At 37.9% G+C, this 23710-nt stretch overlaps 1 protein-coding gene and 1 long non-coding RNA gene across 2 annotated transcripts in view; one reads left to right on the top strand and one right to left on the bottom strand.

The window, feature by feature from the left end:
- Positions 1–20523, top strand: part of ADAM12 (ADAM metallopeptidase domain 12) — a 182722-nt gene extending 162199 nt beyond the window's left edge. The window contains exons 15-23 of the mRNA XM_054070962.1: positions 1172–1280; positions 1378–1576; positions 4029–4106; positions 6199–6307; positions 9382–9517; positions 10160–10268; positions 11798–11980; positions 17753–17880; positions 19092–20523. Of these exons, the coding sequence (XP_053926937.1) occupies positions 1172–1280; positions 1378–1576; positions 4029–4106; positions 6199–6307; positions 9382–9517; positions 10160–10268; positions 11798–11980; positions 17753–17880; positions 19092–19152 (1112 nt within the window). The 3' untranslated portion in view covers positions 19153–20523. The remainder of the gene's footprint in view (positions 1–1171; positions 1281–1377; positions 1577–4028; positions 4107–6198; positions 6308–9381; positions 9518–10159; positions 10269–11797; positions 11981–17752; positions 17881–19091) is intronic.
- LOC128852659 (uncharacterized) lies at positions 9346–22805 on the bottom strand. The gene is made up of 3 exons (XR_008450628.1): positions 22560–22805; positions 21614–21723; positions 9346–9452 (listed from the first exon to the last, which is right to left on the bottom strand). It is a non-coding gene; the product is annotated as an uncharacterized LOC128852659 (long non-coding RNA).
- Between the last annotated feature and the right edge of the window lie 905 nt (positions 22806–23710).

The following is a 23710-nucleotide window of genomic DNA, read 5'->3' as shown; positions in this document are numbered from 1 at the left end:
TTGAAATGTTGGCAATGACTTGATTGTGCTATTAATTATCTTCATGGAAAAAAACTATGGGGTAGTAATGGGCTCTACCAAAGGGCCTCTTAATCTTACAAAAAGCAGCAATTATTTGCTAGAAGTACAATGAAAGCCACACTTCACATCAGAACAAAGGTATTAAATTCTAATACATGGATTGATTAATCACTGCTACAGTCGAACCAGGGAAGTAGATCCTCCGCCTCTTAGACATTTCAAAATAATACATGTATTTTCCTCTAAAATATATTCAGTTTTTGGTCATAATCTGGGAAAAACTGGACAGGAGTGTTTGTATAAGACATTAGAATAGAAGTTCTAGTAGTGCCTTTTAAGTTCTAAAATGTAGGGATGAGTAATCTGTCTGCACAAGCATTTCCAGTCCCATCAGGGAAGTTTCTTTGCTGTCAGGATATGTCTCCATCATAAAAGGCTATGGTAGATAAGAACCAGATGCCGTCTGTCTTCCCAGATTCCTGATTCTACCACCATGGTAGAAATGACCCTTTCGAGTCTCCGTTTCCTCTCAGCAGTGAATTTGCTGAGGATTAAGGTGGGGATGGGTTCTTTTCCTTTCCCCAGTACATTAGCTTGAGGTAACATTAGTGTATTCTCTTTGCACCCATGTCATGGGTTCGTATTTTTACAGTCATATAGCACTCTAGTTTGAAACTGGATTTTTTTCTAGTTTCGTCTTGTTCTGAATTGCACTTTAAAAGACCTTTCTTGAGCAGTATATTCTTTGGCTTCAACTCTTGGGCTTTCACTAGAATCACATGGATTCCTGTAAAAGATGGGAGTTAACCTACCAGCTGCCCTCTGCTTTTCTTCACCAAACTAGATTTGGCATTTGCTAAAAGCTTTTGTGTCCTAGGAGGATTCACCAGAGGGATATAGTCTAGAGAAATTCCGAAAGACAATGAGTTCTGCATTGTCTATTGCTCAGCATTACCAAGAGAGATAAATAGCAGTGGAAAGCCTCCCATTAGGCTCTTCGATTAGCATGCTGATCCAGGACAACTGTTTGGTTGTGCTTCGTCAATATGCAGATCACATCTTGTCTTCCCCTAAAGCATCAGTGGAGCTCAAAGAAAATTATTAAAAACACCTTGTATGAGATGAAAGTTCTGATTAGGTTTTGTTTCAGGTGCGAAACCTGCTCCTGGGATCTGCTTTGAGAGAGTCAATTCTGCAGGTGATCCTTACGGCAACTGTGGCAAAGACTCCAAGAGCTCCTTTGCTAAATGTGAACCCAGGTAAGGTGTCTCCTACAAACACAGGAGCAGATGCATGGTGGTGGGAGAGGGATTATCATATTTAAAACTAACATTTGATGTTGTTTATTTCCTTCAGAGATGCTAAATGTGGAAAGATTCAGTGTCAAGGAGGAGCAAATCGACCTGTAATTGGTACCAATGCTGTTTCCATAGAAACTAATATTCCACTTCAGGAAGGTGGCAAGATTCTGTGTCGTGGTACCCACGTGTATTTGGGTGATGATATGCCCGATCCTGGTCTTGTGCTGTCAGGAACCAAGTGTGAAGATGGAAAAGTAAGGTTCTGAAATGCTCCCACACAGGAGTATGCAACTGCCCTCATGCTGCCGAGTATTTCATACTAAACTGACAGGGGTTTGCTTTGGGATTTTCTTTTCCATAAAAGAATTGTTTCTCATGCCCATATTGAATCAGATTTTTACTCCCTTCTTCTTTTGGCCACTTCTTTGGAGGAAAGATTTGCAGATGCAATGAAAGTTGCTTAAGTTTATAACTGACTTTTTGAGGACAGGCCCAAGGATCTGTCCGTGTAGGCTAGAGGTTTGCTGCAAAGTACAGCAAAATACATTGCGGGATTGTTAATGAATTTCTGAGTTCAATGTATTCACTGTACCAGCGAGTACGGCATTGCAAAATTGTCATTAACTTCCCTTTAGGTTTCAAAATGTATTACACCTACTACTGATCATGGCTCCTTCCTTGTTTTTTTTTTTTTCTTGCAGGAAAAGCTATTTCTGTATGCACTATTAGAAAAAAATATAAACCCCTTGATGTTCAACGTCCAAAACTGATTCTTGCAATCATGTTTTGCGACTTTTGTTAATTATCCAGTGTCAACGTAGACCAAATTTCACATGGCTGCCTCATTCTATTGATTTTCTTTTGTGAGGAAATGAACAGAGAGAGACAGAGAAATGTGGGAGAGAGCCATGAGTTTTACAGGAGGGAGCAATGGAAAAGAGCCCAAAAACTATTGAAATGAAGAAGGTTTCCATACCCCTAGTGAATTACTTGCAATAAGAAGAAAAAAAAAAGGGCTTTGATAATTTGTGGTAAATTCAAATAAGCCTCTGAATTTCCCAGTGCTTTTGAGTTATGTTGGATTATCACATTGCACTGGGAACAGGTTTAAAATATGTCCCTTGTGAAGCTACAGTTCTGCTACAGGAAAACAACCCTTACAACATTTCAAAGTCAATCTGTTATAAAATGTGTTTTCAAAGAAAATTCAAGGCTGGGAAAGCACCCCATTATGTTTTACTAATGAGTATTTAATCTTTCTAATCTATCTAATCACACACATACACACTATAGAATACACAGGCTAATACTTATGAAATTGTATGTTTTACTTTGAGGACATTAGTGCGTTTGTATTATGGATTAAGAATATGAATTTAAATATTCTTGAGTTTTCTAAGCTGAAGACACACAATTTGAAATGCAGCCATTTTAATGTGATCAGAATTCTGTGAGCTACTGCAGTATGAATATTTGAATTGTGAATACTGCTGTAATCAGACCATATTCTCTACATGTGTGCGTGTTTATGCCAATTCACTCTAATTTCCTTTCCATTTTTCCTTCTCCCCAGGGGATAAGTGCCCTGATTAAGCATCCCTGTCATCTCCTTCAACACTATTCTCTGCTTAATGCTAATTATCGTGACTGACTTTTAGTACTACTGAACTAAATTGCGGTTAAACATGAGCAAAATTGTGCAGTGATTTTTTTTCCTTCTTTTTTCTTCCTGGTCATAGCATAGTAAAAGTTATTCCAGTCCTAGTTTTTTCTTATTTTCAGTTTTCTGTGGGTAACTTCTCATTACTACCATCTTTATCAGTCATTTGATTGTTTGATGATATTATTAGATGGTACTAATCTTCCCTAACCTCAATTTTCAGCGATATTTGCAGAATGAAGTTTACCCATTTGACTAGAAAACAACAAAAAAAAGAATTTTATTACTTTGCATATGCGATTGGTGTACTGCCATTCCCTGTAAGATTATTATTACTCTCTAAATATGCTTGGATTGTATTTGACACTAAAAAATAGTTTAGCTTGGGAAAACTCTTAGAAAGGCTTCAGTTTTGCTGAAAAAATAACGATAAGCTCATGTTTATCAATGACCTTAGCTACATATTCAGGCTGTCCTGGGTCCAAATTCTGTACTGGCACACTTTAATATTGTGCTGTTGATATAAACAGAACTATGCTAATTTACACCACAAGGGGACTTGAACCTTGAGGAGTCACCTGCTGCTGTGAAGACATGTACATGAAAAAATACAATTCAATGCATTCCTAGTCGTGAAAAAATGTAAATTACTGCTTTTTAAATTGGCATAAAAAAAATCTCCAAACCCCAGCGGCTCACCACTAGTTCTACTTCAGCGAAACTGTGTTTATTTACACAGGCTCAGCATATAAACCAAATATGAACTATGTCTGAAATTCAGTATTGGCCAGGATGCCCATCAAGAACAATACTCAACTTCCACGGATTAGGATTTAAAAGCTTACAAAAGAATAAGGAGAAGACACAGAGTTCTGGTGTCTTTATCGTTTTGTCAATGTAATGTTGTCAGTGCAGCACGTGTATTGGGAAATCTTTAACTGCTAAAAGACCCATAGACGGATGACGGATGTACAGAGAGGGATGTGAAGCCTTGTGAGCATCAGCAACTCTGTCCCTATTAAAACTGCTTTTCTCTTATTTCGCAGATCTGCCTTAACCGCCGGTGCCAGAATACAAGTGTTTTTGGTGTGCATAAATGTGCAACAAAGTGCCACGGACGTGGAGTAAGCATTATAGTAACACTTTTTTTACAATCAGTCAGTAAATACTGGACAAGAAATCATTTTACATTATAGCTCTGGGATCTGTGTTTGTAATATATCAGTCAAAGTCACTGCAATACTTTTCTATGATGTATTTCTGTTGCCGATGATGTCCCTTATATGAACTCCAAGAAATGGAATTATTTTTCTTTAACAAAGAAATATTTATCGTGTGGTGATAATCTTGTTCGTAATTAACAGTTTGTGATAAAAAGGAGTTTTGTCATCTTCAAAGCAGTTTTAAGTCTAGCATGCCTTCATGAAGAATTCCAATTAACATTTGAAAAAATACAATTTCTATGTGGATACAGAAAAATTAAAATACGCATTTGAACTGACATTCAAATGCAATAGCGTTTCCAAACGTATTAAAATAAAGTAAAAACATATTGATGAGTTTCATGGTCTGAAAGATAAAAAATTTGATGATATCAGTTAATAAAGTAAAAGTGTTTTGAAACCTAGTTTATTATGAAAATGATAATTATGTCAAGCTATGCCTTATTAACCTTGATTTGCTGGTGATCTGTTTGTTTCTGTGAAAAGCTGTGGCAACCACAATGGAAGAGCCATAGGAAATTCTCTACCCTGTCCTGAGGAGGGATTTTAATCTGATTTAACTTATTTTACCATCTGATATTTGCAAAACTGAGCACTGTTGACAGGGCTGAATGTTATCGTTGTGCTGGAATGAGCTTCAGCTTAGACAAGCGTCTTTATGTCTGTATGATGGGCAACCTCTGGTGATTCCTGCATAACAAAAAATGACCTCGTGGAATTGTAGATGGGAACTCCTGTGGTGCTTTAATTTAAGGAATAATGCTTAACGAATGATATTTTTAGTTATCTTGCTGTCTTTGAAAAGTAATTTTTTTTTTTTAATTATACATGACCATAGCCACTCTAAGCTATGTGACTATTTTAATACTCTGCAGACACAGGCAGTATGGTCTTTCTGAAAGCCTGCCAGCTGACCTTGCCAGAAAAATGCATATTTGCAAATTCCTGTGAAGTAACTGGTGTCTTACTGAGAAACCCGTTGTGGTGGTTGTAGATCAGTGATGTTTAGTGTCAGCACAGAATTTAGGACCATATTGATAATTAGCCCTAAGCTCAAAAACTTTATTTAAAAATCAGTTTGAGCGTGTAACTCTGCCATCTCTGTCCTGTGCAACAGCATATTTTGCTATTTTCATGCATTCTGTCAATACAGCATAGAGCTTTGGCCTCTGTATTAGTCACATAGTCGCTGCTTGGATGGTAGCAAAAGGAAATTAAAGTAGGTGTTTGGGACTGTGGAAACTTCTGAGGAAAAAGCCATGTGTCTCCCAGCTCCTTCTGTTCTGTGGGAACAAGCTGATGTTAATGATGGTCTCCAGTCCTTTGGAGCTCTCTTGTTCTGCAGGGAACGTTTGGTAAATCTAGTCTTGCTAGTTGCTCCTCAGCTCAGTTTAAATAGCGGATTCTATCTTTATAGGCATGGCAGGTGTGATATCAAAGGGAGGGCTTCCTCAGCCCTGATTCGCTTCCCATGTTCTTCCAGCAACTGGTTTATCTTAAAGCTGGGTCATCTGAACAGTGGAAAAATCAGTATGTAGCCTATTGCAAGCTCTTGATGGACAGGAGTGTTCCGGTGGGCTGACAAAGCTTTACAGCCTTAACAGCGTAGAGAGGCTCTTGTTCCTGTGAAGGCAGAAGGAACAGAAATTAGAAAGCAGATAATGTTGCCGCTGGAGGCAAAGAGAGAATAAGAAGAGGTGTGTGATTATCCTTATATTATTGAAGTTGTCAGCTGGTGCAACTCAAAACGATTACCTGCCAAATAAATAATGCTTTTTTAGGACCCCCGTTGCTCCACAGTGTCTTGCATTCAGAGTTGCTCTATGCCATCTCAGTTGTGCCAATAGACACACACCAGTACATCTCTTTCCTTCCCTAAGTTTTATTTCCTTCAGATATGTCAGTGTCTGATTAGGAGGTCTTATCAGCCACCGTTGTTCTCAGCTGGATAGGGCAATCCTTTTCATGTTAGGTCATTTGTCTTGGTTTGCAGGTCTGCAACAATAAAAAGAACTGTCACTGTGAGGCTGACTGGGCTCCCCCCTACTGTGACAAGCCGGGGTTTGGTGGCAGCGTGGACAGTGGACCAATTAGGCAAGCAGGTCAGTAGTAATTCATGCTCTGCTTGTTCTTTCTGTGATAAAGAGTGGAAATAAAAAGTGTCATCTTGTAAGCAAAGAATTTACAAGATGGGGGAATAAGTCAGTAAATCAAATAGCTTAATCCAAATGCATTGGCACCAACTTGAAAACTTAGTGAAGCAAAACCAAGGCTAGCTGAGTGCATCAATTTTCTTGCATAACTAAAGGCACAGCAGGCCTGGTAGGTTCTTTTCTTTACCTTTCCTTGCCTTTCTTTTTCTTTCTTTTTTTTTTCTTTTTTTCCCAGAGATACATGATCAGTTTTAGTACCTCACTGCAATAAGTAGGAAGTGGTATTGATCTACGCCAAGGATGAGGAGCTAACTCCCACACTTGAGCTAATCCTGTTGCCATGGTAGACAAACGTTGCAGTATTCTTAGTTTCACCTTGAGGGATGCCAAGCTCCAGTGTTCTCCACTGAATGCATGGGGATAGAACCACCTTAGGGTACACATAACCTGCTTCTGTAGAGTTGTGTGCCTAACGAGGATTGGACACTGCAATGACTATAAATGCAAAATTGTTGCATAGCCAAAGATAAGAAATATGTTTGATATTGTACTTCTAAGGAGGACCCACTCTGTTGTGGAAAAGAGCAGATTTCTGACTGTATTAGATTAAAACTACATTGTTTAGATAACTTCCACACATTTACCAGAGGTTGTCCTCAACTTATGATAGAAGTAGGAGACGTGCATTTTCTATAGTTCGTGTTTCAGTTTCCTCTTGTTCAGTCTGCAGATCATTGGCTATAGTACCTTACTTCACTTTTGGACAGCCTCAGAAAGAATTATTTCTACATACTGTGAATTACATAGTATTTGACAATCAACACATGCCAATTTTTCTCCAGAGTACTGTAACTTTAGTGACTTCCATAAAGATATTTCTGATTTATGTCTGAGCACGGAACAGCACAAGCAGTGTGCTCCCGTATACATATATAAACTAAAAATCACTGGAAAATGATCTCCATGTTTTCATATGAATAATGCTATTCAAAACCAAAATGGATTGTATTCTGTACATGCCAGATCTTTCAGTGAGTCGTAGTACTGGATTTATGACATCACGGTCGTTTTCATGACAAAGCTTCACATTATGATTTCACTGTTGAAAGATCTTTTTTTTAACTACCTACCAGTCAGTGGAATAGCAAAGAAATGATGCTCAGGCACTGAACAAGTGTGATTACTTCTGTATTAAATGTTTTCTTTTAATATTTGCCCTAAAGCATTATAGTCCTTTTTCAGCTTACCTGAAAGCTAAGTATATAGGGAACTACAAAATATATTGTAATAATATGCTGCATAGACAACACCAACTGGAGAAGACAAATATAGGACATTTTTTATAATTCTTGCATTTTGTGTTTCAGAGGCCAACAATTCAGTGTAACATAAAATGTTTTAACAATAGTTTAATATAGGGTAGTAATTTCACCGTTTTTCTCTAAAGACACTGTTACATTCAGTAACGCTGGGAATAAACAAATATGGAAATTGCTAAAGGACCTGATTTTCTATTGCTGACACTTGGATTTAAATATGAACACTTGATGGGGTGGTTTGGATTACGATCTGAGTAGTTTGCACATCTCTAAATCAAATTACAAAAGGATTAGCTCAGTAAAATACTTTCATCTTAGTCAAACAAAGCACACGGTCTCATTATTATTTAGTAACTGATTTTACCCTGCTGACTTAGGATAAAAGATACACACTGTATTTTTCTTACAAAGAAACCTTAAATATTTAATTGTTATGTAGAGATGTTAATTAATTTAAATAGCATAATCTTGGCTTATTAATTTTATTAATCTTTTATATATGGTGAGGGGTTTATTATTATGCAATGCTATGAAGTAAAAAGCATAGCAGTTGATGCTCCATCAAGCCCCACAGGTGGTTTGCTCGGTCAGTTTGCTGACTGTTTGCTTGTACCCAAGTGAGCTTAGACCAGCAGATGAGAGCCAGCTGGCTGAAAAATCAATCAGGATAAGACTGAGACAGTGATAATAGGTTACCAGAGCAAAGATTAAAGATGTTTTCCCTACGATAGGAGTGTGCATCTTTTAGGTCAGCAGCCCTGAAGCACCACAACATCCTCTTCTCCAGGCAATGATCGTATCACGTATTTATAACAATCAGAGCTCTTCCTAAAAATAAGGCTTTCTTTCAGCTGCAAGTCATCTAGTCAGAGTTCATCTCACTATTGTGCCTCACTTAGGTCCCAGCAAGGTACTTAAAGCAGCTTGAAGCACTCTGAAAATTGGAACAAGTACAGAAGGCTGCAGCTCCTCGCTAAGCAGAGCATCCCTCTGAGAACGCACAATAGTGTTGCTGAAGGCTTTCCTTTGGCTCTATACTTTCCTCCAGATTAGAGTTGACAGCCATCTGGGCTGGACCACAGTAGTCCACGTTTCAGACTGTTTTCCCAGCGTTACAGCGCAATGAAACCCTTAAGATCTGGTTATAATGTAACAAGGGTTACTGCTCACGTCTGAGGGACAGAATATTTAAAAGTTTGCACTTTACCGAACCATGATCTAGGTGTTTCTGTCCCTTTTCTCTCCATCTCAACCTCTGTCTCCCTCTCAGTAGATGCCAGTCAGCATTCCTACAGCCATTACCATAAGAGTGTCTGGATGAGGCCGACAGCCCATATGACTTATGGCCCCATTTGCAGGTGACAACGTAAGCAGGACCCCAACATAGGTGCAGAGAGAGTACATGGAGGTGCTTGGACCCAGATATCTGACTGAAATAAAACAGCATAGTTCAGTTGGAAGGGACCCACAATGTTATATTTTAACCAATTTTCCCCCAATATTAAAGAAATAGCTTTAAAACAGGCCAAATTTCAAGCATTAGGCTAGAAAAAATAAGAGTTTGTTAGTCTTTAATTCATAGTTTAATTCGCTTCACCTGCATTGCAATTAGAAACCTGGACCAGGTGGCAATGTCTTGCTCCATATACACAACAAATTTCAGCAAAGGTGGTTCTTGATAGAAGTCAATGTGTTTTGTTGCAGATAATAAGAGTTTAACGATAGGAGTCTTGATAACCATTCTGTGCCTTATCTTTGCGGGATCAATCATGTATCTGAAACGGAAGACTTTCATGAGATGGCTGTTTACAAGTAAAAAGACGACAATAGAGAAACTAAGGTATGATGATCTTCCCAAATTATACTTTAATAGATATTAGCAGAAAGTAGCTGTAAACATGGCATCTCTCACCTTGATATTCATCATCACAGAACGGCGTGAATATTTTAGAAAGATCCTGCATTAACAAAAACATTCATTAAGTATTAACAGCAGTGATTCCCTGGTTTAGTCTAAGTTTACTGATAGTCAGTAAATAATGTAGGTTTGGGGTTGATTATATACCCCTTCGCTTTTTGTGATAGAAAATTAAGACGCCAGGGAAGCATTGCCTTTATTTTCATTTGCTTGAAATACTTCCATTATATCGCATGGCCTTTTATCTAAACTCAGTCGAGTGAGCGGAAACTTTCATATTTGAGGTCATTACTGTTTAAATGTTAGATTCATTAGAATAGTCTCTTGGGTGTAACAAAGCTGCATTTCCACAGATTGCAGAAGCTAATTTAACAGACTACTGGTTTCCAAAAAATCAATATTTATTTTTATTCTTGCAGGAGTGCTAGACAATTTTTGCTTTCCTTGTTTACTACAAAAAGTCAGAAAGTCCTTACAAAATCTCATTCTAAAATGAGAATACTGTTTAAAAAAAATGTTATGTGGCACAATGTTGTGTTCAATAAATACATATTTGTATTGCAGGTCTGTGAGTCCAGCAAGACCTTCCAGTTCATCTGAGCCTAATCGTGTTCATACCACATCTCTCAGTAAAAATCTCATTGTGAAGCCACAAAATACAAACATACAAAAAGTGAGTCCCTAAGTAGTTTTTTTTTTAAAAAAAAAGAGGAAAAAAAAAACCCATAATTTGTATTTTGGATTTCATTTAAGTAATTCATTATGACACAATTATTACCTGACTGGAAAACGGGAAACATAACTCCCATTTTTAAAAGAGGAAGGAAGAAAGACCTGGGGAACTACAGGCTGGTCAGTCTAACCTCTGTGCCTGGCAAGATCATGGAGCAGATCCTCTTGGAAACTATGCTAAGGCATATGGAAATAAGGAGGTGACTGGTGACAGCCAACATGGCTTCACAAAGGACAAATTGTGCCTGACATATTTGTTGGCCTTCTACAACAGGATTACAGCATTGGTGGATAAGGGAAGAGAAACTGACATCACCTACCTGGACTCATGTGGGCATTTGACACTGTCCCACATGGCATCCTTGTCTCTAAGTTGAAGAGACATGGATTTTATGGTTGGACCACTGGATGAATAAGGACTTTATGGATGGCTTCACTCAAAGAGTTGCCATCAATGTCTCAACATCCAAGTGGAGACCAGTGACAAGTGTCGTTCCGCAGGGTTTGGTATTGTGACTGGCACTGTTCAACTTCTTTGTCAGAGATGTGGACAGTGGGATTGAGTGCACACACTCAGCAAGTTTGCTGACAACACCAAGCTGTGTGATGTGATCGACACGCTGGAAGGAATGGATGACATCCAGAGGGACCTTAACAGGGTTGAGAGGGCAGGCCTGTGTGAGTCTCATGAAGTTCAACAAGGCCAAGTGCAAGCTCCTGAACCTGGGTCAGGGCAATCCCAAGCACAATTACAGGCTGGGCAGAGAATGGGTTCAGAGCAGCCCTTAAAGAGAAAGCCTTAGGAATGCTGGTAGATGAGAAGCTCAACATGAGCCAGTGATGTGTGCTAGCAGCCCAGAAAAAGTCAACCATATCCTGAGCTGCATGAAAAGAATTGTGACCAGCAGGTCAAGGGAGGTGATTCTTCCTCTACTCCACTCTTGTGAAACCCCACCTGGAGTACTGTGATCAGTTCTGTGGGCCCAAATGTAAGAAGGGCATGGACCTATTGAAGCAAGTCCAGAGGAGGGCCACAAAGACAATCAGAGGGCTGGAGCACCTCCCATGTGAGGACAGGCTGAGAGATGGGCTTGTTTAGCCTAGAGAATAGAAGGCTCCAGGCAGACCTTATAGTGACCTTCCAGTACCTAAAGGAGACCTACAAGAAAGCAGAAGAGGGACTTTTTACAAAAGTATGTAGTGATAGAACAAGGGGTGATGGCTTTAAACTGAAGGCAATTTAGATTATAATTTAGTCCCCAGGACAGATCCAGCCGGCTTACACCAGAACGCTACAGCTGAACTGTGAAGGATTAGTGTTTGAATAGGACTCTGGAAGCTGTTAATTTCTTCTCTGGTCACAGAGGTGTTGAGTGTAGATGAAAGCAGAGTAGAAGAGTAGATTTTAAAGTAGCAATGCTTATGTCAGCTCTCGAAGCTTATAACTTTTTGTTGGGGTTGTTTTTATAGAGAGATGGTCCAAGAAGACCACTGCCATATCAGATCATTGACATTAGTAACCCCATGAAGACACACGATTTGACACAATTGAAAACACCACAACGAGTCCTACCACCTCTTCCTCCGCTGCCATGTCACCAAACTGTGCCTGAAAGACCTTTGCCAGCTAACCCTTCGCTGAGGTTCGCTCAGGTAACCATTGATTTTCTTTAAGCTCCTCTCCTATTTAATATTTATTGTGTGAGTCTGTATGTGGTAGAGAGGAATGAAGTGTTTTCTCATCTTTCACACTGACCTTTTTCCACAGTACTTAGTTACTTTCCTTAGTACTTTGTATAAGTTTAAAAATGCGGTGTAGATCTATTGGTTTGTGCCAGCTGAGGCTGTGATCCTGTTTTCAAATTTAGGATCCTGAACTGTCTCTTCATCACTCAAAAGACACACCGGTATAAACAAGCTCCATATGACAGGCAAACAAAAGCTTATCTTTCCGGCTGCCAAACCAGAGGGGAAACTTTATGGTTTGTTAGCAAGGTGCCAAATACAGCGATATAATTTAGGAAGCCAGGTTGCAGATGTCTTATGCAAGAGCAAAAGGTACATTAGCTTGATGTGCTTCTGTTCTGCTGAGGGGTATACGAATTATGTAATTTTTTCCCCAGAGAACAGATCTGAAAAGCAGACTTGTAATTGCCCACAGTTTTTCATGAAGATGTACATTTTATGGCAATGTTTAAATAGAGCTGGTAACACCGGTTTTGGTAGTAAGAAGCGTCTTGGGCATTATTCAGGGTAGACAAAGTTGTCTATGCAGTTGTCTATATTAAATTGTCCTTTTACTTGTCACTGGTTTCTCTCTTTTGGTTGCATTTATAGCATGACTGTGTCTAAGCAAAAGAATCAGGCACCCAGCTATTGTGCTATTCTGAATATGATACAGGATTAAAATAGTTGTGCTATTTATTTTCTTGCTCTACTTAAAATAGTATGCATACTTCACAGGGGTCAAAGTACAAAGATTTTAAGTACAAGTGCTTTTCTGTTTCTTAATCAAGTGGTTCCTCTAAAAAAAAAACTTAAGAATTGTTTCTTGTTATTTTGTAACTCATAAGCTTATGTCTGTCTTCTGCTAATGGGACGTGACAAAGAAAAGGCTATCCAGGTTAAAAGTCACCATTTCTCATTCTGATGATGTATCTGTAGCTGCCCCAGCCCGTCATTGCACATCAAAGCAGCCCAACACACGACTACAATTTATGTTCCCAAGTGCCCTCGACTTCAAATCCCACATAAAGTGCAAGGTAGAATACCAGATCTCTAGTACTGTCATTATCAAAGACTGACAGATCTGAAACTGCCAAAAAACTTTTCAGTTTGGTAGCTCAAATTAATTGTGACGGTTATTCCATCAAGCAAAATATCGCTGTTTTCAATATTCAGTTGCTGCATGAAACGGGACAGACAGGGAATCAATCCCTGGAAGTTTTTGTCCCATCCCTGGAGGTGTTCAAGGCAAGGTTGGATGAGGCCTTAGGCAGCCTGATCCAGTGGGAGGTGTCCCTGCCCATGGCAGGGGGATTGGAACTAGATGACCTCTAAGGTCCCTTCCAACCTGAACTATTGTATGATTCTATGATCAACTTAAGACAATTTAAGGAATAAGCATGAGTGGCTTCTTTCAAAATTACATCTGTAACCTCAATTCAAGATTGTCAGAAATTGCTGCTTTTTACATCCTGGAGACACAGAAAACACTCTATGGGAAGAACATCTTTTCTTCTGAAGTTAACAATTTTACTCCCTCAAAGCATGGAAGAATTAAATTAACTTGAGGATAATTTTGTTCTAGTTTATACAAATACTACTGAATGTTTTGCTTCAACACTCTCTTGGAAGTGCATCCATCAGGTCATCAAGAGGAAGCACTTTAAAAATCATTGCTACGTTCATAATATCATCCAGATGCTTAGTACTGTGCTGAAGAAGAGTATCTTAAACTATTCACTGTTTCTATGGCTTCACAGCTGCCTCCTTCTGCTTCTCCCTTCTGAGAAATATATTTCAGCACAAGCTACTTTCCTGCTGCTTCTGGGCTTCAAGCAGTGGATAGCTAAGGCACGTCATACTAAATAAGATAACTCTTTTCCCCTCTAGTGGCTGTGGAGACAGCAGTGAATGGATTATTATTTTGCTATGAAATTTCTTTTCAGATGTAAGCAAAATAGTCAAAAAAAGCCACCACCACAAAACACTTATCAGACAAACTGTTGCCAAGTTTAGTATTTAACAATCTTTTGACTGATAAACAGCTTTTTCTCCTGTCAGGTGCTCTTGCAAGGCAAACATCCTTTATTTACGGGACAGATTCACAGTCAGTATAAATCAACACAGCACCGCTGAAATCCAGGAGATGGTGCAGGTTTATATGAACCACGGGTTCAGTCCATGAATTCTGATTTGATCACTTCCTCTTGGTTTTATCACTGTTAGCATGCAGTTGCTGCCTCTGATACTGTCACCATCTTATTACCAAAATATATCTCATATTTTACAGGTCATCCTTATTACAGGAAATATAGCTTGGTATTTTTACTTTTCCCACAGCAAAACTGAGCTGGGGTCACCTTCTGCTCATTATGCCACAGTTATTCTTGCTAATACCTCTCCCATGACACCTCAGACTGGCTTCAGGCACAGATGGCTAACACAAATTAAGTTCCCGTCTAAATAGATTGAGGAAGACACCCCTTCTCACAGAGTGCATTTCAGGCAAGAACCTTCTTCCGGTGTCTTATTTAAGAAATATAGCAGCAAAACAAATTAAAGCTTCATGCACCTGATGTCTTTGTAGCTGCTCAGTATGAGAATTATGGTTTTCTTTCCAGTAGAGCTGTAAAAAGAGATCATGACAATATTTAAAGCTATAGTTCCCCAAATACAAACAGAGATTGAATGCATTAAATGCAGAGTTATTGATATAAACTGGACAAAGAATCGATCTATAAACTCTTTGTAGTTAAGAGCTGAAGCTCTGTAGAGGAAAAATTAATGGGCTGGGAAAGAATGAAGAGCGAGATGAATCAGGGAAGAGCAGCCATGGTGTTATTATGAGCTGTGCTAGGGACCTGCCAGGACACCAAAGGCTACAACAAGTTTCCACACATTAACATACAAATCTGTATCAGAGGGGATTTATTTCTTCAAGTATTTTTTCCTCTTCTTCTAAGGATGTATGTTTTCCTGATGGCATTGCCCAGTGCTGGCTTCTTCCTATGGAATGCTTCTCCATTTTGCTTCATCTCAGCCATTACACATACTCCACCTTTATTTTTATCTGAATTCCCTTTTATTTTGAATCTTTTTTCACCCTTTCCTACCAGCTTGCCATATTATATTTTCTATCATGACACTTTGCTGCTTCGTCTTTAAGGATATTAACTCAAGGATGATATTTTTACAAGGTCTTGGTTAAAAAAAAAAAAAAAGAAATTGGAAGAAACTAGATCTGTTGGGCTTGTCTAACAACCGGAGTTATATTTATAGTATGATTGCTGTTTCTACATACTTCCTCACACGGATGCCTCTTCTGGAATAAGAGGGCCTAAGGAATTGGTTTGGCTTAGGCATCAAACATTATCTTAATGCTTAACTAGGAAAAAGATGCTCAACCTTGAGAAGATGCTCACTCCCCAGCTGAAGAACTGTTCTAGATCAGCATATCTGGATTAGCCAGTTGAGCCAGCTTCCCCTGCAAAAAGTGGGGGAAAAGCAATTGATAAGGTTCAACTAGTACTTAGCTGCTCTGAGCTTCTCAGAAAGTCGATCTTCTACTGTCAGGTGTTGAATGTGGTAATTAGACATAGGACACTGCTAATACAAAAAAATAAACAAGGACAGTTCTCCTTTCTTTTTGTTCATTCTTCCTTACCAGAACTCAAGCCCTTTCAAACCTTTGTTTCTTTAGACTGCTGAGCCTGGATCAGTTCCTCTTCTCAATTATTGTACATAAGTATTCTGCCAATTGAAGAGTAAATACAAATCATGCAATAACAATTAGGGACTGATCAAGCAAACAGCTGAATACTCATGTGATCAGACTAATTCATGTGATTAATCATGTAAAAGTACTTGAGGGAAAAGGGCACTTCTGTGAAGGCAGTCAAGGGAATAAAGGCTTTATAATGTTCAAAGATGCATTTGTTGTTTGCTGTCTTTATAATGCTGATGGTTTTGTGTTTGTTGCAATTTCTTTTTAAATGCTGTCACAGTCAGTGTGATGATGCATATACTTTGCCATACAATAAACATGATGAATTCTTAAAAAATTACTCAAGAAGCAGTTTAAATTTATATTTCACTGCAGAGCTAAATCAGTTATTTAGAAAATGTCAGTTTCTGCTGTGATCTAACTTGTTCCAAAGTGGTATATTTTAGTTCCAAACATACACGTTAAGATTTCATTGTATAAGACATTCAGTGCACAAAGTAAACTTTGGTTAAGAATTCCTGAAAGTAAGATTTGTTTTGTTAATATTTTAAAGGTCCTAGTTCTGTATGAGGGGAAACAATCATGTTTTGAAGAACTTCATAATATGTGTTCAATTAAACTCGGGGACTTTCAACAGGATAGCCCAATGAAATAAAGCTACATAAAGCACACTGCTTATTTTATTTTTTGCCAGGCCTGATTATTTCAAGAATATTTGCAATTATTTCTTCCCCCCCCAAAGAGAGGACTCGTAGACAAGCTTCTTATAGCAAAATGTGTTTGTCTTGTTTTATAGTGGAATTTCTTCTGAATCACAGTCAAAACTAATTTTTATACTGAATAGGAGATTTGGATACAGCAATAAGTTAAAATCAGAACTATTTCTTTTTCATATGCTATTTCTCATTCACTCAAGAGTTAGTACATGTTAGGTCAAGAGTGAAAACGAAGAGGTATGTTATATACACCTTTAAAATGTATTTTGTGGTAAATTGGAAATGACTATATACAGCATTCACTTAAGCTCTGGTATTTTCTTCTTTATCAAAAGGTCTGCTGATAGGCAACCTACATTTCCTTCTTGAAAGAGCAAACATTTGCAATGAAAAGAAAACGAAGGGACACTCAAAACTAATAATGAAAAGGCATACCTTAATCTCGAGCAATTCATGCCTTGTTTTGATTACGTCTTTCAGGGGATGTTTTTCTTAGATTATGCTTATAAGTCCTTCTTTTTGGTCAGCTAACTATTCGTTATGGCAAACTAAAGGTAAAGAGTAAAATTACTTAGAAAAGGGATGACTATGCTGTTCAAATAGTAGAAGGATCCGAAGTGAGGTTTGGGGTATGTCGGAGAGCCTTTGTGTGCCCTGAGCAAGCCACTTAATCTATCCCAGTTCTTCATAATGAAGACCACAAATAGACATGTTACCATGTTTGCAGTGTTTCAGAGACCACACAGAAGAGACATTAGCTCATGCCTGACAGCAGATGACTTCTGTTCTTTATTAATGAATCATTTAATTCCACAGAATGAAAGCACAGCAGCATCTCTGGAAAAAGAAAAAAAATCCCACAGATGCTACCAATTAATTCAAACTGGACTCAAGCAGTTTGTTCTTGTGGACATCTGAATTTGCATTGTAAAATCATTTCTAGTATTTCTATCTTTCTATGTAACTACTTTTACAATGTTATGTATTCAGCCTATGTTATTTTCATTTACCACCAATTAATCATTAAGTCCAGTAGAGATGCACTCAGTATTTTTGGAGAAAAGATTCAAAAGAAGCAAAATCATTAAAATATAGTAATAAACCTTTCTTTTAAAATGTAGTTGCCTGTTTAGAAAAACATTACTCATTTAAGTATATCTGGTCACAACCACTCCAAACTTGTGTTCAATTTATCTCAGTTGTTGCTATATTGTTTTATGTCAGTTCCAAAGACTAATATGACCGTTTATTTTCTAATAGGAAAACCACAAACCAAACCCTCCTCAGAAGCCTCTACCAGCAGATCCTCTGAACAAAGCACGCTATAACAGTGCATCCGCACCAGCACCTGGACACACAAAAGCTCTGCCTCACGTTAGTCCTGTCAGGTTAGTTCTGATCAAAATAGCTTGATTTATTGTACAACAGGTCTACAACAGGTCTAAAATGTCTTTGAGCAGATCCTCTGTGCTTGGAGTAACTATGCTGTGCTGTAATTATTGCTGAAAGCTATGCAACACCCATTTTCTCTTTGCATATGTAACCATGCAATATCATACCGATCCTCACTGGGAGTATAGCAGCACAATTGCACTGACTGCCTCAGAAGTATGAGAGTTTATACAACACATAAAGGTTTGACTGTAAGCATCTGACTGTGTATTTACAAAAACTGTCCAATAAATATAATTCCTTGCAAAAGAAAAGAGTTAATAAGCACCAATTTCAAGAGAAACAAAGCTCAGGGGAAAAAAAAAAAATCCTACTCAGACCACCTACAGAAACAGGCTGAGAATGGAATGCTGTTAACATCAACCACCAATAAAAGCAATTTTCCGTTCACACATTTCACAATGGAACATCAATTTATATCATCTGAAAATAATACCCAAGACATTCAGAAAGCACACAGATTGTAGACTTCAAAACAAAGGATGTTGGGAAAAAAATTAAGCTGGAAGTGAAATAACTATGCCCACAGTTAACGGGCATTGTCTATGATATTTTCTTACCCGGTCTTCTACAAATAAAAGTGAGCTGCAGGGGAAATAAAGGTGGTATTTTAAGCTAGAGGAATTACAGTAGTGAGGCGCTTAACATTGCTCAGAAAAAATGAAAATAGAATCAAGTTGGTTTCCTAATACTTCAAGCAAAGACTCCAAGAGTGAACTTTGGTTAAGCTCCTGGTTGTCCATTCTGTTTAGTTATTCTGAAAATACTAATATTTCATGCTGACTGCTACAACTTTTTGAAAGCAACTGCTATTCTCCAAGGTTAAGTAGCATTTTTTAACAGGTGCAAAATTGGTGAGCACCCAAAGAAGTAAAAAGTTGAAAGAGCAACACCTGAAACAATGAGCAAGCGTATTCCACTGGCCAGGCAGCAATTAAAACATGAGCTGAAAAAAGGAGTCTACTGGTACCATTTACACTTCTTGAATAGTAAGGTCTGAGCTCCTCCCAGGATGAGGGTCCCATGCTACGTGTCTGAAGTTAACTTGAATAACTCTAAGGTTTTACCGCTCATCTTCACGCTTCAAGCATGCTGTCAGTGAGAGCTAACAAAAGTTTAAATCTGCTATTTTCTTTCTTTCCAACAGACCTGTTCCTAGGCATCCAGCACAGGTATCCAGGTCCAACAACTTTGCTGATGTGAAATGACTAGAAAATCTGACACCTTTATTTGAAAAAGTGAAGACAGAAGTTTGCACTATCTTTAAACTCCAGCTGGAGTTCATTTTTTATGACAATACTTAGAATTTTTAATGTTTAAAATAGCATTATTTTTAAGGATTCTGAGCTACTGCCTTTGGTGCTGTGCTGTGCTATGGTGCTCTGTATACTTGCTCAGGTACTCGTAAATTATTAATTTATGTTGAATATTTATTACAGTGCAGTGCACTGTAGTAGATATTTTTATCATAGCTGAGTTTTCCTAAAAGGGAAGCCTTTTTTGTAATATTTCATTGAACTTGAATAATTCCTCTCTATTGGTCCTACGTAGAGTTTTTAGTTTTGACCTATTCTTTAAGGAGTGCTGATACTCATGGATAAATCAAATGTATAAACAACTCAATCTCAAGGGTTCATAAGAAACTTCTGAATAAATATGTCAGGGTAAAAAAGAATAATCTTTTCTGGAACATGGTGAAATGCCTGATATCCGCACACAGATGTGTAACATATGCATTTAACCAAATGCATACCAAATACTCAGTGTTAGCAGTTGTACTGTAATTTCAATTTTCATGTTACTGTTTGAAATCATAGAGAAATCTGTGCTGAAAGAGGATGTATTCACTTTGAACAAGTTCTCTTACTGAAGAAGTACTGTATATCATAAAACTGTATGGTTTTTTAACCTTGTTTTCCTCAAATGCAATATGGTTAGTGCATATTAATGCAGATATCAGGCCTCCCAGTGTCATTACCTTTTTGATGCTTTGGTAATTAAATTCAACTCTGCTATGTAAGGTGGTACCATCTCACTATGTTGCATAGCTGTCCTGTTTAGACTGACAATGAATTACCTGCAGGGGGTGGGGGGAAGCCAAGCAATACACAGAATTACATTTTAAGAATCAAGTATTATACTTATTTCTTTTGCCTCATTGCTCTGCTTATCAACTGTATTTTGCATATTTACTACTGTTTTGTATTTAACTTCTAAAATAGCATTCTGGGTTTCTTAATTTTTAAATCAAGATGTGTATTTTAATACATAGACTTTGGTTATCCTAAGACATGGGCAATAAAAAATCATCTCTCTACTATGTGGTAGCACTACATCTGATCTCTTCTGTACCTTCTCAGTAGCACTGCTGAATACAGTTGTTTCACCTATGCTGTAATAAAAACAGTTTTCAAATATCCATTGAAATAGAGGGAGAAGGAAATATGACCTTATATAGGTTAGTTTCCTCATTGCTTGTAGTTTTTGTTTCTTTAAGCAAAAATAAAAGCATTGATAGAAACTTGGATCTCATTTCCGTAAGCGTAATTATATTTAATTAATTTCCCACTATTCCCCATTGCAGCAATGTACACTTATGTTTATTGATAAACTAAATAAATCAAAATAAAACATAGTTTAATTTATTGCTTAATAGCAAAGTAAATGCTTCACAAAAGCATCTCAAATCTTTAAGCAACTCTCACAGCAATAGCGCTTTATGTGTGGAGAATCACTACAGCGATATGATAGTAACTTATTTGAGGCTCAGCAGTGCAGCTGAGATCAAAATGATGCCTTTTATGTATTTTAAATATTTTTTATTTAAAACACTAATTTCTTTCTGACAACAGTGGCTTTATATCTTAAATGGGGCGGGGAGGTGAGGGAGCATCTCAATCTGAGCAGCCACATGATCTCAGTTTTCTTGTTTGAATACTCCCAGTTTTAGAATGACAAGCCATCACTCTGAGTCAAAATGTTGCTGATGGGCATTGAAAATCATAAGATGAAGCTAAGTAGTGAAAGAAGGTGAAATTAAATAACTAAAAAGTTTGTATTATCTGCATCAGAAGTTTTAATAACTGAATTTAATGACACCAACTTAGGTAATACTTAGCATGTGTGTAAACGTAAAGCTATAAAGGAGCCTATAGGTTTAAAGTACTCTCACCTTTGCGGTCTTACAAGTACAGAAATAGAAATATCCATGAAAGGCACCCAGTCCTATCTGTGGAATTGCAAGCAGGCGTCTCACCAACACTGAGTCCAGAACAGCCCACAGAACATCTGTTCTGGAACCTGAGCACACCGAAGCTGGAAAGCTCCCCAGGTGATGCTGAAAACCTGTTGGAGATATAGGCGAGTGCCTCCTCCCCCGTAGAGAACAACATACACGCGCTTTTTCCTCTGTGGAGGAAGACAGCAGAAGAATGATAATAAGGACGCTGCTATGTGTCCCTGGATCAAGCACACTAGAGGTTTAAGATTGAAATTCCTGGATGGCCTTACTGACTTGTATCCCTCAAAGAGTCCAATACCTGGCCGTTAGCATATTCCTGAGCTGATGAACAGCACAAGCATTAACACACACTGCCTGGTAGCACATCTCCTGTTGATAGGGGAAGGCGAAGTCCAGACATTCATTGTGGATGAGGTTTGAGATCATACCTGTGGCTTCTGCAGCGGAGCAGCAGGAGTCCAGAGGCGATGGGGCATCATTAATGTAATAACTGTTACTGTTTCAAACAATTCATCAAGGGAGAGAGAGGTCACGCAATCTGGGAAAAATATATTTAAATAAGGTGTGAACTAAGCGGATTATGAAGCAGAAAAGTCATGTCAAATTTATTAACTATTAATAGTTTTCTAAAACAAGCAGCTGAAAGACATGTGTCTGTTGACTTGGAATGTAATCTTATAGTTAAGAATGCATGATCACATGTATATATTGCCTATGAGGGTTACTATCTTATATTAGACATGGCTAAAGCTAGAGATTTCTAGCTGTTTGGGAAAAAAAAACCATAATTCCCTGTCTGAAACAAGGGCAAGCAAACAATATCCTGTGAAAAAATGACTACCATTACTTGAAACCAGCAAAAGGTAATTACTGGCTGATTTTTTCAGAGCAAAACAGACTAGCAGATATGCAGATATATTTATACATATTCATATGCAAGACACTGCAGGCAGAAAAGGATCTGTATCTTTCCTTGGCAGGGGAGGAGAACCCAACAAACAACAAAAAATGAAGCTATCAAATATTTCTTTTGTTTTGATGTATCTTTTTTCCCCAGGATGTGAGTAGTAGCTGGCCATATGATTTTTTTCATACTAAATCAGTGTCTTTATAATCAGACATCATGCAGAGGTCTATAAAATTTCATTTTGAAAACATATAACCAGTTGAACAGTTATATTCTTAAGGATGGTGTAAGCAAACAAATTACTACTGGATACACTAGGGTGTGAAATTCAACGTTTGCTACTCTGTGGTAGCCGTTCAGTGTACGGACCTGTAGTACCTGGTTACAAAGAAGTGCTATCAGCATAGGCTTTAAGTCCTGTCATCATATACACACGCTGTACTCAGAAACTTTAACTTTTAACTCACCTTTAAAAATTAAGATGCATCATCCTTCATATCCTCACTTTTTTTATAGCGTTCAATTTATCTTCGTGGGAGAGCACAGATGATGCTGATGTCTACTTTTCCTTTCTGTCTTCTTCCATACACGTATTTCATCCTCCTTCCTACTCATCTTGAAACACGAATCGAGACAAACCCCCTTCCAGAAGCAAGGCAAGAACATAGTGTGCTCTCTCTAAAGCTCTGCACGGCAATGTTGCTGTTATGCTGATCAATAGAACAGTAAGTACAAAAAACCATCAAAGAAAATGAATAAATAAGCAGTAAACAAAAAGAGAACTGTATATTTAACCTTTTTCTCCCCATCAAATCTCTTGGGTTTAGTATTCCTAGATGCTTTTTCATAGCTATTAATTATCAGAGAGCAAAATTATCTTTAATTTTGTGGAATATTTAAAAAGCCTTTTCAAAGGCTCAAAAAAACCCTTTTTTCTTCGTTTCAATTTTTTTTTCTTCTGATCATTTGAATATACAATCCTAATTCCCCTTTATGTTAGCAATGTGTACATACTACTTTTACATTATTTAGGGGTGAATGACCCTGTGGGGAAAAAAATGCCTGATTATGCAGTATATTAGATAATGCTTTATTTGGAGGGAAGTGTAGTATTTATTTTTTAAAAAGCAACTTTATTTTTGCATTCTTCAACACTTGACTTTGTAATCTTAATGTAACTTGCTATAAAGACATCTAAGACTACTTTTTAAACCTCATAGCACAGGCATCATGCCTTATGGCATGCCTGACTTTACCTGACCATTTCATTTTGTAATAAGCAGCAGTAATGGGTTTCTAGAAGCAGTGGTGGGTAAGAGACAAAGGACACATTTGATTATCAGTGTCACAGATGCTTGCTGCCTACAAATGGACAACAGAAATCCTCTGTCACCGTCAAACTGACTTCCTTCTTACCTCCATCACCTGGTCCAAGCTTCTTTGCCTACCATTCCCAGTTCACAGGCATCAGGTTTCCAACCTCAGCCGCATCCTCCTGTGACCTCTGTAATTTGCTGTGGCAAATTAGTTTTAGGTTGTTGCTTTTAAAATGCTGAGTTAACAGAGTTTTTCCTTGCAGATAATATCCTAAAGTAGAAAGAGTGCTAGTAATATTTTC

The sequence above is a fragment of the Cuculus canorus genome, chromosome 7, assembly GCF_017976375.1.
Source record: "Cuculus canorus isolate bCucCan1 chromosome 7, bCucCan1.pri, whole genome shotgun sequence".
In the NCBI taxonomy this organism is placed as follows: Eukaryota; Metazoa; Chordata; class Aves; order Cuculiformes; family Cuculidae; genus Cuculus; species Cuculus canorus.
Note: the sequence above shows the minus strand (reverse complement) of the source record. Positions and strands in the feature narration are given on the sequence as shown.